Source organism: Malaya genurostris, chromosome 3 (genome assembly GCF_030247185.1).
Source record: "Malaya genurostris strain Urasoe2022 chromosome 3, Malgen_1.1, whole genome shotgun sequence".
Lineage (NCBI taxonomy): Eukaryota > Metazoa > Arthropoda > Insecta > Diptera > Culicidae > Malaya > Malaya genurostris.
Window position 1 is genome coordinate 77,104,955 of NC_080572.1, and position 17,218 is coordinate 77,122,172.

The 17,218-nt window shown below is 37.6% G+C and overlaps 1 protein-coding gene across 1 annotated transcript; it reads right to left on the minus strand.

Moving 5' to 3' along the window:
- Window positions 1–13,871: 13,871 nt before the first annotated feature.
- On the minus strand, window positions 13,872–16,398 carry LOC131434556 (actin-1-like). Its single transcript, XM_058601374.1, has 3 exons — window positions 16,242–16,398; window positions 14,309–15,262; window positions 13,872–14,243 (listed from the first exon to the last, which is right to left on the minus strand). Exons 2-3 carry the CDS (start codon window positions 15,231–15,233, stop codon window positions 14,038–14,040), a joined length of 1,131 nt encoding a protein of 376 aa, XP_058457357.1. The 5' UTR covers window positions 15,234–15,262; window positions 16,242–16,398; the 3' UTR covers window positions 13,872–14,037.
- Window positions 16,399–17,218: the final 820 nt, after the last annotated feature.

Here is a 17,218-nt window from a genome sequence, read left to right on the forward strand (position 1 = left end):
AATGTATTTCATATGTCGTACCGTTGGTTTAATTTTCTTTCACATTCCGAAAGGAGGGTGAATGCGGTTGATTGAAATCGATTGATATTACAAAGAAAGACCTAAAAAAAGATTACAAATAGATTTAACGACCGCACGAATTTCGTTATATCGTTTTACCCCAATTTATTTTTTACTGAGCATTTGATAAATATTTATCTACAATCCAGAAGCATATCCTATACGAACTATCAATATTGGTCCATATCACGTAGACAACGACGAAACCTTGGTTCAAGGGGATGAACCTGAGTCGCGTTTTCATTCGTGTGATGTCGCGGTTCATGTCAAACCACTACACATTCAACGCACATCGCCGGTGTATTGGCCTCGCGAAGAACGGTCTCTGCACCTGTGGCGAGGATTATCAGGACATCGAGCATGTCATGTGGTCGTGCGGAGAGTATTGTGACGCCAGGTCAGAGCTTAAGAAATCCCTCAGGGCCCGAGGTAGACCACCTGAGGATCCGATCCGAGATGTGTTGGCGAGTCGGGATAGTTCTTATATGCTCCTCATTTATAGGTACCTTAAACACATGACCGTACAAGTGTAATCTGTTATATATTGCTTGTAAATCTTTTCAATAAACTTCCTTGACGATATTTCAACTGAGGCTAAGAATAAACTTACAAGTTCGACACTAACATTCGCTCGATTCTCCCCATCCCTCGACTGTCCACTATCTTCATCGAAACTAACAAGATCCATCTGCTGTCACTAGCTTTTTCGCTCCCCCTTCCCATGTCTTTCCACCATCTCGATGTCAACTAATTAGATCTTTGTCGTTCTTAGTCATTTCGTTCCCACACCCTCTTTTTCCACTCCGTTTATTTCTGTATGTTTCTTTCATTCTCTTCGACAACATCACCATCATCGCCCACGGAGAGCCGCTCCAGTCGATGACCAACATGCGGGCCACCCACCGGGTCGTCGTAGTCTGGGGGTGTTTCCCGCGGACGCACAGAAGGATGCAGCAACCTTTGATACTTTTCCACGTCACCTGGATGGTTCCCATAAGTTTAAAAAGGCATTAAAGTACTCACAAATTTAATAGGGGGTACGTTCAAAACGATTTTAAAACTGTCTAGCGAAATTCAATTTTAATTACTGTTTTTTTAAGTGCCTTCAATCAAAATCTGTTTATGAAGATATAATAAATAAACAACGAAATAACCTCGTTCAGATTGCTCAAAAAATTAATTCAAGAAGAGTGATTTCTATTTTTTTTTAAATTTATGTATCATGAGAATTTTAATATTATCACAATCGATGTTCAATCCCAATATTGTTTTCTTCGTGTTTGTTATACTTCATAAAACTAAAACGACTATTCCGGCTTTCATTATTTGAAAAGTAGTTTTGAAAAAAGTAATATTCTGGTTTTATTTATGTTCCATACACTTCTTGCGACTCCATAGTGTGTTCGCCATATTGAAGCTACAAGAGTTTCTTAAGTTGTATTTTCGTTATCATTACGTTGGGAAAACCAACCGATAGCTATCTGAATCAATGCAAAAATTGTATGTTATAATCTTGAAGGATCTATGTTATTGCCATATCAATTCACAGTAACGAATTGTCCATTCGTTTACGTATTTATAAAGGTTTCGAAACGGAAAATAAACCTTGTTTTAACTCGTAGCTGTATAGCATAGCTGTGATTAAAGATATGTTAGTATTAAGTAGCGATAACTTACACATGATAGTTAGTTCAATGTTTATGATATAAAGAAACATTGCTGTCACCTCGTTTTAACCAGTGTAACGTGAAAAACAGACCAGAATTTTTCTGGCCCTAAGAGGCGAATGACCTTAAGGTTAAAGCCTCTATGATCGAAACAAAGAATGTTTAACACTCTTTCACATCCTATCGGTGAGACGTTGGCTCGAAAATGCCTTGTTTGATATTCCTTCGCTCTGTTTCTCTAGCGATACATAATGTAAACATAAAGCTTTTTTAGGTCAGCGCGGTTGATGCAAATGGTGCAGAATTGTCCGATGACGGGCCGATCGAAGCGCTACGATCGGCCCTATATCGTGCTCAATCGGTCCGATAATCGGACCGATGATCGGACTTATGCGGGTCTACAAATTTCACTGGGTAGTAGCTAGAAGCACAGTTGTGATTAAAGATTAGTTTGGATTTAGTAACGATAGCTTATGAATTATAATTAATTCAATATGACGAAAAGATGCGGTGATTGGAAACTCAAATAACTACTTCGTAACTAGTCATATTGCTGTCACCTTGTTTTAAACAGTATTACATAAAAAACATGTTCGTGCTATTGTTGCAACATAGTTTGGACTTAGTCGTATCAGAAGTAGTTGCGGATTGCTACTTGGGGGCCGGATCTTTAAAGACCCAAGGGTGTTTCTCGCGAACCCACATGGATAAATATGCGGCCACTACGATTACGTAGCAACGTCACCTGAAAAACATGCAAGACCCAACCCTTCTTTCAGTTCATATACACTAAGGTCTTTTTTATGCGGTCTTTTTTTATGCGTTTTTTTTATGCGACTTTTTTATGCGAATTTTCAGAGTTATGCGATTTTTTTTATGCGAAGTTTCAGAGTTATGCGTTTTTTTTTATGCGGTACGTAAACTCGCATAAAAAAGGCTTCAGTGTAAGTGTAAGTAAATGCCTTGGCATTATAAAGCTAGCCGCATTGTGCCTTAATAAATATATCTTTAAACAAGTGCAAACTGGCACGCAAAATATTAAACGATTATCATATTTATATCGAATTTAATGCGACGGTGCATTTCTCTTAACTGAAGTGTACTGAAGTGTCCAAAATATACATGATTTCCTCTTGATATTCCACGATATGTACTACTAAAATATCAATTATTGAGGGGATAGCAATGAACAATTTAGGGCATTTTTCTCTCTTTACTGTTGTACAGAAACGCTCGAAAAAAAATTGAACGTATTTTTAGTATACACGTACAGACATTTTGCAATCAGCACAAACTAATTTGGATGGTATAATACACTTCAAAAATTACTTCAATATCGATACTTGATCATCTGAGTCTCGGTTGGAATGTCGGTTTTCACAGCAAACAATTGCACAGTGGAATTTCATACTTTCAATTATTTTGCGGCCTTATCTCGAACTTATTGATGGCTTCTGCAAAGGAGTAAGGGGTATTGGCGTGGTTTCATGGACCATATTTCAGCACCTTTGTAAAGACAGAAAAAAATACCTTTTTACTGAAAGCTGAAGTTTTTGTCTTTGACAATTAACTATTGCAACTATAAACTCATTATTCGGTAATGTTACTAAAAGGGTTCAAAATCTTTTTTTTTTTTCATTCTATCCTTTTCCTCAGAAACGATTTGTGTTTACGCTTAGTGAATAGAGAGATAGAAAAAAAACTGTTATACTCGTAGCAATCCTCTTCAAGCAGTTAGGTAGACTGAAATCGGAATAAGCAGCTATTTGCCTTTCCGACAGCTCATTTGCAACCACACGCAAAAGCCAGCGATCGCAAAACAACCAAAATGTTAGTTGTTTTTTGATTAAATTGTCATTTTTGATTTGTGGTGCTGGCAGATTATCAATGACACCCAGCAAAGACACGCAACACAAACGAGTAATGAAATGTTACAGTTGAGCGATGACATACACCCTAAGCGAAAAATGGAAAGTTTCAATGAGGTGTCACTCGTGCAACTGAGCAATGACACAATCCCAGCAAAGTTACCTGTATGCATGAAAACATAAAATGTCTCAGTTCTTTTAACCAATTATTCAGTTATTGGAACTCAAAGCGACTATTGCAATAAATACATTTTTACTGCTGACACAGAGAACAGACATCCAAGTAGAGATTTCAATTTGTGTAAGAAATTTAACGGTTTTTGCCTTTCTCATATAGAAAGGTTATGCAATCAGTGTGAAAACCGACTTTTGAACCGAGGCCCGGAGGGCTCGACTCAGTACGTCGAGCACGCAAAATGTCTGTGTGTATGTGTGTGTGTGTGTATGTGCGTATGTGTGTATGTAACATTTTTTGCACTATCTTTTCTCGGAGATGGCTGAACCGATTTTCACAAACCTAGATTCAAATGAAGGTCTTGTGTAGTCCCATACAAAATCCCTAAGTATTGTTTGGATCCAACTTCCGGTTCCGGAGTTATGGGGTAAAATGTGCAAAAAATAAAAATATGTGTTCTAGCTTTTCTCATAGATGGCACGACCGATTTTCATAAACTTAGGTTTAAATGAAAGGTCCTATGGTCCCATACGTAATTCCTGAATTTCATCTGGATCCGACTTCCGAATCCGGAAATATAAGGTAAAGTGTGTTAAAAATTGCATACCATAACTGAAAAGGGCGAAAAACCGTAAAAAGGTTTCTAAATCGACCTCAAATCTTCTCCACTTAATAGTTTTTATCAATAGATGGTCAAACAAACCTATTTAGATTATTCTTTCAAGAATCGAAGTTTTCTATGAGCAAATGTATATCTGATGTATGTGAGATTTAATAAATAAAATGAACATAATACAAGTATAAAAGTTCAACAAACTCTATTTCATCTTGTAAATCGTTTAAACACGTTTGTGATGAATGATTACACTTCAGTACTGTCTTCTGACAAAGGGTTCGGTATTTTTTTGTTTTGAATAAAATTCTCGATTTGAACAAATTTTCGGATTATAAAAAATAAAACGTTCTTTACCCCGCTAGCAGTGAGACGAAACCCTTTTTATCGATCCACTCGTTTTCTGCTTCTGTAAATATTCAATTGTCTCTCCAAAATGGTGACTTGAAAGTATGGTAACGGATTACTTAGCTAAAATAAATAGGATAATTAACTAAAATAAATAGACAATTTCAGTAAATAAATTTGAGTGAAATGAAAATTTCATTTTATTATTATTTTCATTTATCATTTTATTGAAAATTTCATTATGTTGACTTAAATATCTATAGAAAACAGTTTTTATACTACAGAGGAGACCGGGGCTAAACCGGACACTTTTTGGAAATTGCAAATAACATCCATTACAACTGGAATTTTACCAAAGTTATCTCTACCGTTGTGTAGATTCAACCTTCAGCCACAATTCCGTACAACTACATTTTCCCAATATGCATTAGTTTTCGTACCAAGTCACGGGGAAGTGATCAACCCAAAAATGGGACAAAGGGTCACACAAAAATTAAAAACGAATACAATGGGATGCCAAATCTCCAGCTAACTGACGTCTGTCTATCACATGAAAGCACGTTTACGAAGTCAATCCATCGATCGAAATAACAGCAGGTTTATAAGAAATTCAAGCTGTCATGTTGAACCCCGTGTGTAAGACCTCTAACCTCCCTGTATACGCGCCTGACGGTAGATATTATCAAGAGAGCAGCAAATTTCGAGATAAAAGTTTCCATAACTCGGTAAGTAATCATCAGTTCCAAAAACAATAGCGTATAAACTTCCAGGAAGACCTTTCATTTGCAACTAGTTTGATTAAAAAAAAACCTGTTTTAATCCACCTAGTGGTTTAATGATGCCTTTCTTATATCAATCATACTATCCTATATAATGCTGTGGTATTCTTCAAAATAATTTTCTTCGATTATTAAAACAATAACCGAAATCGAGTTGTTTGACCGTCTACTGATAAAAACTATCAATTGGAGAAGTTTTGAGGTCGATGTAGAAAACTTTTTATGGTTTTTCGCCCTTTTCAGTGATGGTATACAATTTTTAATACACTTTACCCAATATTTCCGGAACCGGAAGTCGGATCCAGATAATATTCAGGAATTTTGTATGGGACTACAAGATCTTTCATTTGAATCTAAGTTTGTGAAATTCGGTTCAGCCATCTCCGAGAAAAGTTAGTGCAAAAAAACGTTACATACACTCACACACACACGCACACACACGCACACACACACATACACACACATACACACACACACACACACACACACACACACATTTATATTCGTAGAAATATAGTGAAATGGATATTCTCATTGTGTATTGATTCATTTTTATTCACAATACCGAATGAACGTCTTTAGAACAAGTCGTTTTTTACTTATGGGCCTATGCAATCCAGACACATATCCCGGAATTTGCTCCCGGCAGTAAACATATATGGGCTGCAAAATTTCAATTTCGATTAATTGGATAATAATTAAAGACTGTCCCAGAAAGAATGGACAATGGTTCAGAATCTGTCAATTTTTATGGCTGCGTCCTGTTGTTTACACTCTTCTCTAACCACTTGTGCAATTGTTTATTCGTTTTCATTAGTTTGTTTCCAAATGCGTGGACTTTTAGCAGAACAACGTCGAAAAATTGTGTACAAATGGTGCACAGAACGCGGACTGTCACTGATAAAGATAGCAAAAATGGAAGGAGTAAGTGAAAAAGCCGTGCGAGATGCAATCAGGAAGTTCGGTGAGGATAACACCTTTGAGGATAAACCGAAAACGGGTCGAAAAAAGGTCCTGCTAACCCTCAGTTTGATAAACGTATACTGAAGGCGTTCGAGCAAAAGAAGGAGGTTTCAGTTCGAGATGTGGCCAAAAAAGTGGACACTTCGAAGTCAAATGTTCTTCGTGCTAAAGAACGTTTGAATCTTCGAACCTATAAGAAGCAGAAACAACCAAAACGTAGTCCGAAACATGGAGCACCGATCAGGCCGAGGATTCGAAAGCTGTACAATACGATTCTTGCTGGAAATTTGAACTGCATAATCATGGAGGACGAAACCTACGTGAAACTCGATTACTGATCCTTGCCAGGACCACAATATTATACGGTGCGAGAAGGGCAAGTGTTAAACCAGTCCGAGACATCGATTGAACTCGAAAAATTTGGTAAGAAAGCTATGGTCTGGCAAGCAATTTGTAGCTGCGGTAAGATTTCGAAACCCTTCATCACCACTGCTTCAATGAACAGCCAAATATACACCAAGGAATGTTTACAAAAACGACTTCTACCCATGATTCGTAGCCACAAGGATCCTGTTGTCTTCTGGCCAGATTTTGCTTCTTGCCGCTACTCGAAATCAACGGTAGAATGGTATACTACCAAAAATGTCACTTTCGTCGCAAAAGACATGAATCCACCAAATTGCCCACAACTTCGACCAATTGAGGAATTTTGGGCATTAACGAAGGCACATCTTAGGAAACATGTCTCGGCAGCCAAAACCATTCAACAGTTCGAAAAAAATTGGAAAAAAGTATCAAAACTTGTCGCCAAGAAGTCTGTACAGAATTTATTGAGGAACGTTCGCAAAAAGATGCGCCAGCTAGTCTACAATCGCTAAGTAGCAAATGTTGAGAATAATATTCTGTTGTTGTAGTCTAATGTTATCAGTATATCGAATAAAATTTAAATATCTAACACTTGTGAATTATTTACAGCAAAATCAAAGTGCGTCCATACTTTCTGGTACAGTCTTCACTACAATTTCCAATGAGTCTTCCTGTAAACGAATGTTTACATTATTGATTAAATAAATCGATTAAATATCAAATTTCATGAAATGGTTTCCGTCTGACAGTTTTGATTCATTGTTTTTTTCACCGAAGTTCGGTATATAATAGTTATATTCACCATGCAGCCGGTATGTTTTTCACCGTACTCTGTGACTATGTCGGAAAATTGGTTATTTCTCATCACCACCGAAAGTTTTTATCAAAAAATCTACCGAATATCGGAATCAAATCTTGGTGTGCAAACTTATCAGTGTAATTCAACAAGCTTCTCGCATACGGTGAAAGATACATCAAGGAGTTATTGACTATTTTCTCCAGCTTGTTTCTACGGAATCAGAAGTCGAAAGAAGTTGTAAAAATATATAAGGTGTTCAACAGTTTTACGTGTTTTTACAAAATTTAACGTTTCGTGGAACAAATTGTTTTTCTGGGGTTGATGTCAAATACGCTAGAATGGAAAAAGTGATTTTTGAAATTTTTGCAATGACTGTGTGAAAAAAAAATATTGGAAAAGTCATTTGAGAGAAACTCACAGCAGAGATAATTCTATTGAAAAAGATACTCTAAGAAACAGGGGTGGAATCATGTAAGGTGATTATCACCAAGTGATTATCACTTTTGAAAATTTGGAATCATGTAAGGTGATAATCACCAAGTTCTGTCACCACTGCTGAAAGGCTAACATCACTATCAAACGTTGGCATTACGTAAGGTGATAGTCACCACACGATTTAATCACCTTCATGTCAATATGGAGGTGATAGCAATTTAGTTATCACTTTCAGTAGTGTTTTGATTTTTTGAGAAGTGGCTTTATAAATTATGGTCCGTTAGGTGAATTTTAAGCCACTGATATAAACATAACCGACCAATGTTGGTCGGAGAGGATAATTTTTCAATAAAACTCGTACTGATATTGTGCCAAATTAAATACCAAAATGAAAAGTAACTTAGTTTATATAGATTGAAGAATTCACAGAATATTTATCAATTAAATCAATTCATTTATGTTGTAATTATTATTTGAAGGAATATCATTGGGGTATTCGTAGAGTCAAAGATAAATTGCTTTCTGGAAATTAGATCTTAGAATTAGATGGTCGTGACCTAGTGAGCGACATATCAGTCTCGTTCAACTGAACGAGTAAAAAAGATTAAACTGCGTTCTAAATTTTCTTCTTGTGAGTTGAACTAAATAAGGCAATATTTTTAGACAATTAGTTGCTGCTAATCATAGTGGATATTTCTTAGTACCGGTGGGTAAAATTTCCGAAATGGAACTAGCATTTGAAAGCTCTGTGAAATGTCTTAATCGTAAAGTGAATGAAAACTATACAAGAAATTATTTAACGGATCTTTCTCATTCGAGAGGAATGCCATCCGTTGTGAAACATAAAGAAGATCTAACAATTCGTGTCATTTCAAAGCTAGTAAATTTATCCCAAAGAACTCACTGTGGCATTCATTTCCATTGAAAAATAAAAATCGGCACTAAATTAAACCAACAAGTGAATTATTTTATTTGTTTGTGCGCAGGTAATTTTTTTCAACGTTACTCTTCGATCCATACAAATCATCATTGATAAACATGACTCGGATTAATGAAAAAAATTGAAAACTAAAGGAATAAAACTTTAGATTTCAAAATATTATATGGGTATTCGCCACATTCATATTTTACTCCTGAAAAATTGACGTTTCTTGACAGGTGATAAATGGAGTGAAGTTGGCTCAATCACCGGTGATGGTGATAGTAAAAGTGATCACCTTCGGTGATTCCAAACATTCTGGTTATCACCTCGTTATCACCAGGAGGTGATAGTCACTTATCACCTTACATGATTCCACCCCAGGACTCGAACCTGCGTTCTTATGCAATCCGTGTATACGCGTACACTGGGGTCTTTTTTACGCGGTTTTATTTATGCGGTTTCTTTTTACACGGATTTCCGAAGTTACGCGGAGATTCTGATGTTATGCCGAATTTTTTTTTCAAATCAACTCTTTGACACTTAGAAAGTTTTCGATTTTTCTCAAAAAAAATGCTCAGAAGACACCAGATGTGGACGTTTCATACATTTCTAAGATATTCGGCATTAAGTTTTGTTTTCTTTAGTTTTGAAATTTTGTTCTACGCGGATTTCCAAAGTTACGCTGTTTTTTACGCGGATTTTCGAAGTTATGCGTTTTTTACGCGGATTTCCGAAGTTGCGCGGTTTTTATTTACGCGGTACGTACCCCCTACGTAAAAAGAGTCCTCAGTGTATACCATTTTCGCCACCCTGACACAGCTCTACCACAAAACTGAGTTTGGTAAGCGTACATTAAACAATGGTCTAAATCCCAACCGCCTCACTCATTACAAAAACTGAACTTAGTTATGGGGACTTTACGTCAGACCAACTAAAAATTAATAAATCGTTAAAAATATTTTCCGTTTGATTTTCCGTAACAATCTGCTTCTGGTAGGAAGGGCAGACTATCAAACAACCTTCATAAGGTATGTCGCTGATGATAGCCAGGCATCGATTTGTATAGTAGAGAAGGCAAGAAGTGATTATGAATATACTCTTCTAATCAGTACCTGAGCGGAAAACAGGTATAGAGCGAGAAGACTAACGTTTTGTTGTCTAATCAACAGAGAAGATGTTTGGATATATGGTACCGGTCATGAGGGGGCTGGGATTTAGACCATTCTTCGATGTACGCCAATGTTGCTCGAATATCAAAAATACAACGAATGTCTATGATCATCGCTCGCTTTCCTTCGCCTTTGTTCGATAATCGTTCTGGTATTCGAACTTGTCCGTATATTCGGGCGCGAACGAAGCCGACGCTGCTTCGTTACTTGCACGAATATCTATTCCTTGCAGTTGTTATTCGCATTGGACATACCCCCGAATGACTTAACGCGAATATCGAACGAATATTCATACAGCGATCATCGCCAAACGTAATTCGCGATGATCGTTCGTGCTGTCTTTGAAACATGCAAATTAAGATGTTTCCCCCCGCACTATTACCATAATCTTATGTGTATATGATGAACCATATTCCAGCATTCTCCCATTACTGCTATCGAACGAGATATGATGAATTTATTAGATAAAAAATGCTTTGTGAAGAATGGAAACCAACGATCTTCGCCGTGACGCTATTCGAACCAATTCGAAGAATAAAATAAATGAACGAATGACAAACGAATGTATAAAACGAACATGCACGATGTATACCAGCAGCGAAGAATGGATTAGTATATTCGGGTTCTCTACGATCATTGCTTGTTCCTTTTGCACCCTTCTCTCTTTCGAGCAGTGAATAGTTCAACGTTGTTCGAGACTGGCATATTCGAAGGCAGTATAATCACAGCAAGGATGCGTGAATGGGTTAGTTACACGAAGAATATTTGCAACATTGATGTACGCTTACCAAACCCAGTTTGTGATAGAGCTGTGTCTACCACAACTCAGGGTAGCGGAAATGGTAAACGCGTATGCACGGATTACATAAGAACGCAGGTTCGAGTCCTGTCTATGAGCGTATCTTTTTTCCAAAAAATTCTCTTTTCTGTGATTTTCTCATTCATTTAGCTTCTCCAATATATTTTTCCACTAAGTCATTGCAAAAACGGCACTTAGTTATGACGACTTTACGTCAAACCAACTAAAAGTTTATAAATCGGTGATTTTTGGAATCATTTTAGTAACACTATCAAATAATGAGTTAATGGCTATAGTTTGCGAAAGAATTTCGTCAGTAAAGTTACCAGAAAATACAATTTTTCGAAGACGAAAACTCTGCCTACTTCAAGTAAAAAAATAATTGTTTCATTTGTCTTTACACACGTGCTGAAACATGGTCGATTATTTCCATAAAACCGCCTACAACTTAGCAGAAAACACCAACAAAGGAAAGTTTACGATAAGGGCGCCAACTAATTAAAGGTATGGAATTTAAGTTTTGGATCACTGGATCATTAATTACTTCGAAAATGAACACCATAGTTAAATAAACGTCAGTGCTTGTCTTGTGAATCCTCAAACAAACGAAGCAACAAAATAAAACATCCGCTGTGAACACTTTGCTTGACATTACTGAATGAGAGATCTATATTAGAGAGAAACTGGATGTGTGAGAGTATATGCTACTGAGCAGACCAGTTTCCATGCTTGGTAAATTGCCTATGCTCACAGTCTCAGTTAACACATGAACCAATCAACCAATGCAATGCACAGTGGGAAACAATCTTTGAAAACGCGCAAAGAACTCTGTAACTCATGAACGAATTGAGATAGGTCAACAAACTAAAGCGTTTCTTATGTAAAAATGTCCAAGAAATTCAATGGAATGGTTTACAAAGACCGCACGAATCGCCATCCTGCTCGTTTTACCCCAAATGTATAGCAGTTTTGGGGTTTCCTATAACATTCGCTCTGTAACTTGGAAAGAAGTCGAGTGCGATGTTCTGGAATAGCCTACTTTTATGTAAAAAAGTCTCGAGAATCGATTAGAAGAACCTACACTGGCCGCACGAAACCTTTGGATGACTATTTTACCCCAGTTCCTCCATTTTATAGTATTTAATTGTAAATCGGTTTTAAATCATGGTAAAACTTATTGGAAGTTCACTAAATCTAGCTTATCTTATAAAAAAGTCTGTAGAACCGAATGGAAGAACCTACACTGGCCGCACGAAATGTTTTGATGACTATTTTACCGAGATTTAAGGACGATTTACAATAAGATATCATGAAATAGAGGAATTGGGGTGAAACAGTCATCAGAACGTTTCGTGCGACCAGTGTAGGTTCTTCCATTTGATTTCCCAGACATTTTTACATAAAATCGAGCTATTTCAGTAGACCACACTCGATTTCTTTTCAAGTTATAGAACAAATACTACAGAAAACCCTAAAGCTGCTGGGCATTTAGGGTAAAACGAGCAGGATAGTGATTTGTGTGGCCATTAAAAAACCATTCCATTGAATTTCTTGAATTTTACATAAGAAACGCTCTTGTTTGTTGCCTTTTTCCATGATTCTCTATTTTTTGCAGGTTTCCTGGGTTTTTTCCCACTGTACAATGCAAGGAAACGAAAGGACCACTCTCGTTAGTACTCTACGAGAATGAATAACTTTGCTTCACGGCGTGCTTCAAGACGCGAAGTAAGATCATACAAGCAATATTTACGGTGTTTTTTTCGGTGTAGGTTTACAAAAATCATTTTTGAACATAATGTTTGAACTCCAAGACCAAATTTGACCACATTTCAAAAATATTCCAAACATTATATAGAGTAACAGAGGTGTTTTGGCCCACTTTAGGAATGATTTTATTCTGGCCTACTTTGTAAAAATATCCACCAAATGTTGTTATATCTTTGAAAAACCCTTCCGCAATAGGTAATTTAATGTAATCGACTTCAAATGGATGCAACATGGCTTACTTAACATCGATTAAATCAATAAAGTTTGTTAGGTGGGCCAAAATATATGAAGTGGCCAAAATACCTCCGTTACCCTAGCATAAAGTTTGCCTTTTTTCTTGGGAGTTTACACAGTTTATATATCCAACACTAAAAGCAATGTTATTTAAATTAATATTCATCGGAATCAAAAGTTATGACTCTAGTTTTCTTATAGGCATCTTAAATATGAGATCCGTTCATCAAATGTTAACCTCATGAAACATGGTCATCAGCTGGCGCACATATTCATGAACTAATGAATGAACAAAGCAGCTCTCCTTGCTTGGGTTGCAATGTGAATTTTACCCGACATACGATTGTGTGTGAATAGCACAAAGGGGGAAACTCTTTTGTTAATATTCTCGTTGCTTCAATTTGCAAGCCCCGATAAACGATGCGTTGCAGGTGTGAACCTGTTGTATCTCAAAATCAAGCACGATATTTCACTTTGCAAACGCTGTAATCTCGATTTTAGTGTCTCGTTAGCCAAGAATTCGATGGACTGGGATAAGTCCAGATGAGGAGAGATGATTAATAACGAGTATATAATTAAGCGCAAGATTCATGGGACTTTAAAAAAATAACATCAAAACTAGTTTTTTTACAGTTCTATTTTAAAAACAGATTATAAAGATAACAAAAATATTGCTTTTAACCCCACTTGTTGTTAAAACTATGAATGTCTTATATTGGACTGAAACAAGTATTGGTAGATTTCGTTTTTCCATTAAATCAAATATCTTCGACGCTGTGTGATGTTGTATTTTTCTCGATTCTCGATATGATCTTATAAAAGTCTCATCTATTTCTGGTGTTAAAGCAATAATTCTTCGTCCATTACTCGATAGAAGAACCTCAAAACATAAGGATAATGACCCACATTACAGATATAAATAGACATATCTTTCCACGGAGAAAATATTTGAATCACATATGGGAGAATATTGCATGATGATGATGTTTTCACAGTAAATAGGTGTCTCGATGCATGCTGATGGTAATGCTGTAGCTGTTTCTGCTGTTGTTGGTGTGCTTATTTCAGTACACTTAGAAGCACTTGCGGTGGACAATGGCCGGACCAGACTCGTCGTATTCCTGTTTGGAGATCCACATGGTCTGGAAGGTGGACAGAGAAGCCAAGATGGATCCGCCGATCCAGACGGAGTATTTACGTTCTGGTGGGGCGATGATCTTGATCTTGATGGTCGACGGAGCCAGGGCGGTGATTTCCTTCTGCATACGATCAGCAATACCTGAGATTTTGGAATAGAATTACAACTTCAAGTAGTTCCAGCTAACTAAACCGTGTAGTATTTACCTGGGTACATGGTGGTACCACCGGACATGACAGTGTTGGCGTATAGATCCTTACGGATATCGACATCACACTTCATGATCGAGTTGTATACGGTCTCGTGAATACCGCTGGATTCCATACCCAGGAAAGAAGGCTGGAACAGAGCCTCTGGGCATCGGAAGCGTTCATTGCCAATGGTGATGACCTGACCATCAGGAAGTTCATAGGACTTTTCCAGCGAAGTAGAAGCGGCAGCAGTGGCCATTTCCTGCTCGAAGTCCAAAGCGACGTAGCACAACTTTTCCTTGATATCACGAACGATTTCACGCTCGGCGGTGGTGGTGAAAGAGTAACCACGTTCGGTCAGAATTTTCATCAAGTAATCTGTCAGATCACGACCGGCCAAGTCTAGACGGAGGATGGCATGTGGCAGAGCATAACCTTCATAGATTGGGACAGTGTGCGAAACACCGTCTCCGGAATCCAAAACAATGCCGGTGGTACGACCGGAGGCATACAGGGACAGGACAGCCTGGATGGCGACATACATGGCTGGCGAGTTGAAGGTTTCAAACATGATCTGAGTCATCTTCTCGCGGTTGGCCTTCGGGTTCAGCGGAGCTTCGGTCAGCAGGACTGGATGTTCCTCTGGGGCAACGCGCAGTTCATTGTAGAAGGTGTGATGCCAAATCTTCTCCATATCATCCCAGTTGGTGATGATACCATGCTCGATCGGGTACTTCAGTGTGAGAATACCACGCTTAGATTGGGCCTCATCACCGACGTACGAGTCCTTGTTGCCCATACCGACCATAACACCCTGGTGACGGGGACGACCAACGATGGACGGGAAGACGGCACGCGGGGCGTCATCACCAGCGAAGCCGGCCTTGCACATTCCGGATCCGTTATCGACAACGAGTGCTCCAGCATCATCATCACACATCTTGGCTGATTTGGTTTGGCTTTACTGCTCTACGGAAAAAAAATACGACCACCGGTTACAATGAGTCCGAAGAAAAGGATTTGAACGAAACAAAAGATGGATTTTAAATCGACGTGTTCGGTTTTATGACGTGTCTTTAGTAGGGTAAAAGAGGTATTTTGGTCCACTTTAGGATTGATTTTATTTTGGCCCACTTTGTAAAAATATTCACCAAATGTTGTAATATCTTTGAAAACTCCTTCCGCAATAGGTGATTTAATATGATTAGCTTCAAATTGATCCAACATGGGTTTCTTAACATCGATTAAATCCATAAAGTTTCTAAGGTGGGCCATTATACATCTGTTACCCTATCTCATCAGTCTTGAGCGTGAATATTGTTCTAATTGTTTGAGAGATGCCAATTCGAGCCACGTTATGAAATATTCGACCTTTAAGATTCTTTATATTTAAATAGGTTATATTTTTTTATCAATTACACAACCAAGGTGAGGGTAGAATTTACAAAAAGAAGCGCAACTTCGCGGTCGGCTTTAATAGTACAGAAAAATTGCATGGCAAGTGCTACAATCCTATTGACACTAAGAAATCTAACACGTTGTTTCGCATTGTCAATAACAGAACATTGTAATAATTTATATAAGCACGATTGATCTAAAGAGCTAGAAGAAAACATCTCTTCATAGTTTCTTCATGAATTCAAATCACTCTGTTCCACAAATTGTATCTGATATAACGACTTGTTGACTAACGATTATGTCCTGCGTCATGCCAAAAACGTGCTTGTAGGATATTGCTTCTTAATCAAAATACGATCACATGTGCTATTTCAGAACTGCCTCTCTACATTGTAAATGTTCATATAAATTAAAACACAATTAATCACGTTTTCAACCAGTACCACAAATCCGAACGAGTTGGTTTGCTTATGATTAATAATACTCGATTCATTAACCAACACTGAACTGCAATCCATGAAACTACGAAATATCAACTTGGCATACTAACCCTTCACAACAAAAAAACAAACTACGAATTGTGCCTTGCCGGTGTCTGAGTATTTTGGCGAATGACTGCAAAAATAACCAATATCTAGTTTTTATACTGGGTTCTCGTTTCTGGGCACCCATCGGCCGATCCTTAGAAGGTTCGAAGCGGCTGTCCAATATCGCGGTGCATCAAGAATGTGTTATCTCCCTTCGACACACGGAATCATCGCATCGGCACCAACACACCTACTCAGGAAACTGCAGGGACCGCGTGCATTCGGATGAAGATGTAGAACAGAGAGATGTCATCTATGCTGCAAAACCGCGAATTTAGTTTGTATGATATTTTTCTGAAGATGCAACGCTTACGCATGCTAACTATAGGTGCCAAAATGACTTCCCCTCAAACCTTACCCAGCAAAGTACGCTGTTAAGGCATCATCGTCTCTAAGTAAAGTGCATTCAACAAAAAATGAATAGGTTATTGATTATGCTACGAAATGCGTTACGAACAATAGGATCTAAAAAATTCACTTTTTATTACTATCCAATAATTATACATAAACCAACAAATAAATTTCCCGTTGCTTTCCGACACCATTTCAGGCCAACGGAGTTATTTCTCTTAAATTGTGCTGCACCGCCAACCGAGTGCACGCAAAGACCGAAATCAGTTTTTTTGGCAAAATAATTAGTTGATTTTCGGAGTTTAGTTACTTAATTTTCAGGCCTGCCGGTATGATTTGCTGTTCTCAGTTCCCAAAATAACGCTAGAACATGGGATGAATTTGCTGATTTTCTAGTTACCTTGTTGTCATTTTTAAGTGGCGACTCAATCCATTTTTTTCAACTAATTTTTTAAATTGAATCAACCCCGGGCCGTACCCAGGTTTTCGTTTCAGGAAGGGTCTTAAAAAATAAATAATGTAACTGAAGATTACTTATGTACCTAATTCATGATGTGTCTTTTACCGACGTTTTCAACAGACACTTCAA

What these genes read in the sequence shown, in the direction of transcription:
- LOC131434556 (XM_058601374.1), bottom strand. Translation starts at nt 15,233, where the DNA reads ATGTGTGATGATGATGCTGGAGCACTCGTTGTCGATAACGGATCCGGA. An exon ending in TGGTACCACCATGTACCCAG is followed by an intron (nt 14,244 to 14,308) that starts GTAAATACTACA and finishes CCAAAATCTCAG; the next exon opens with GTATTGCTGATCGTATGCAG.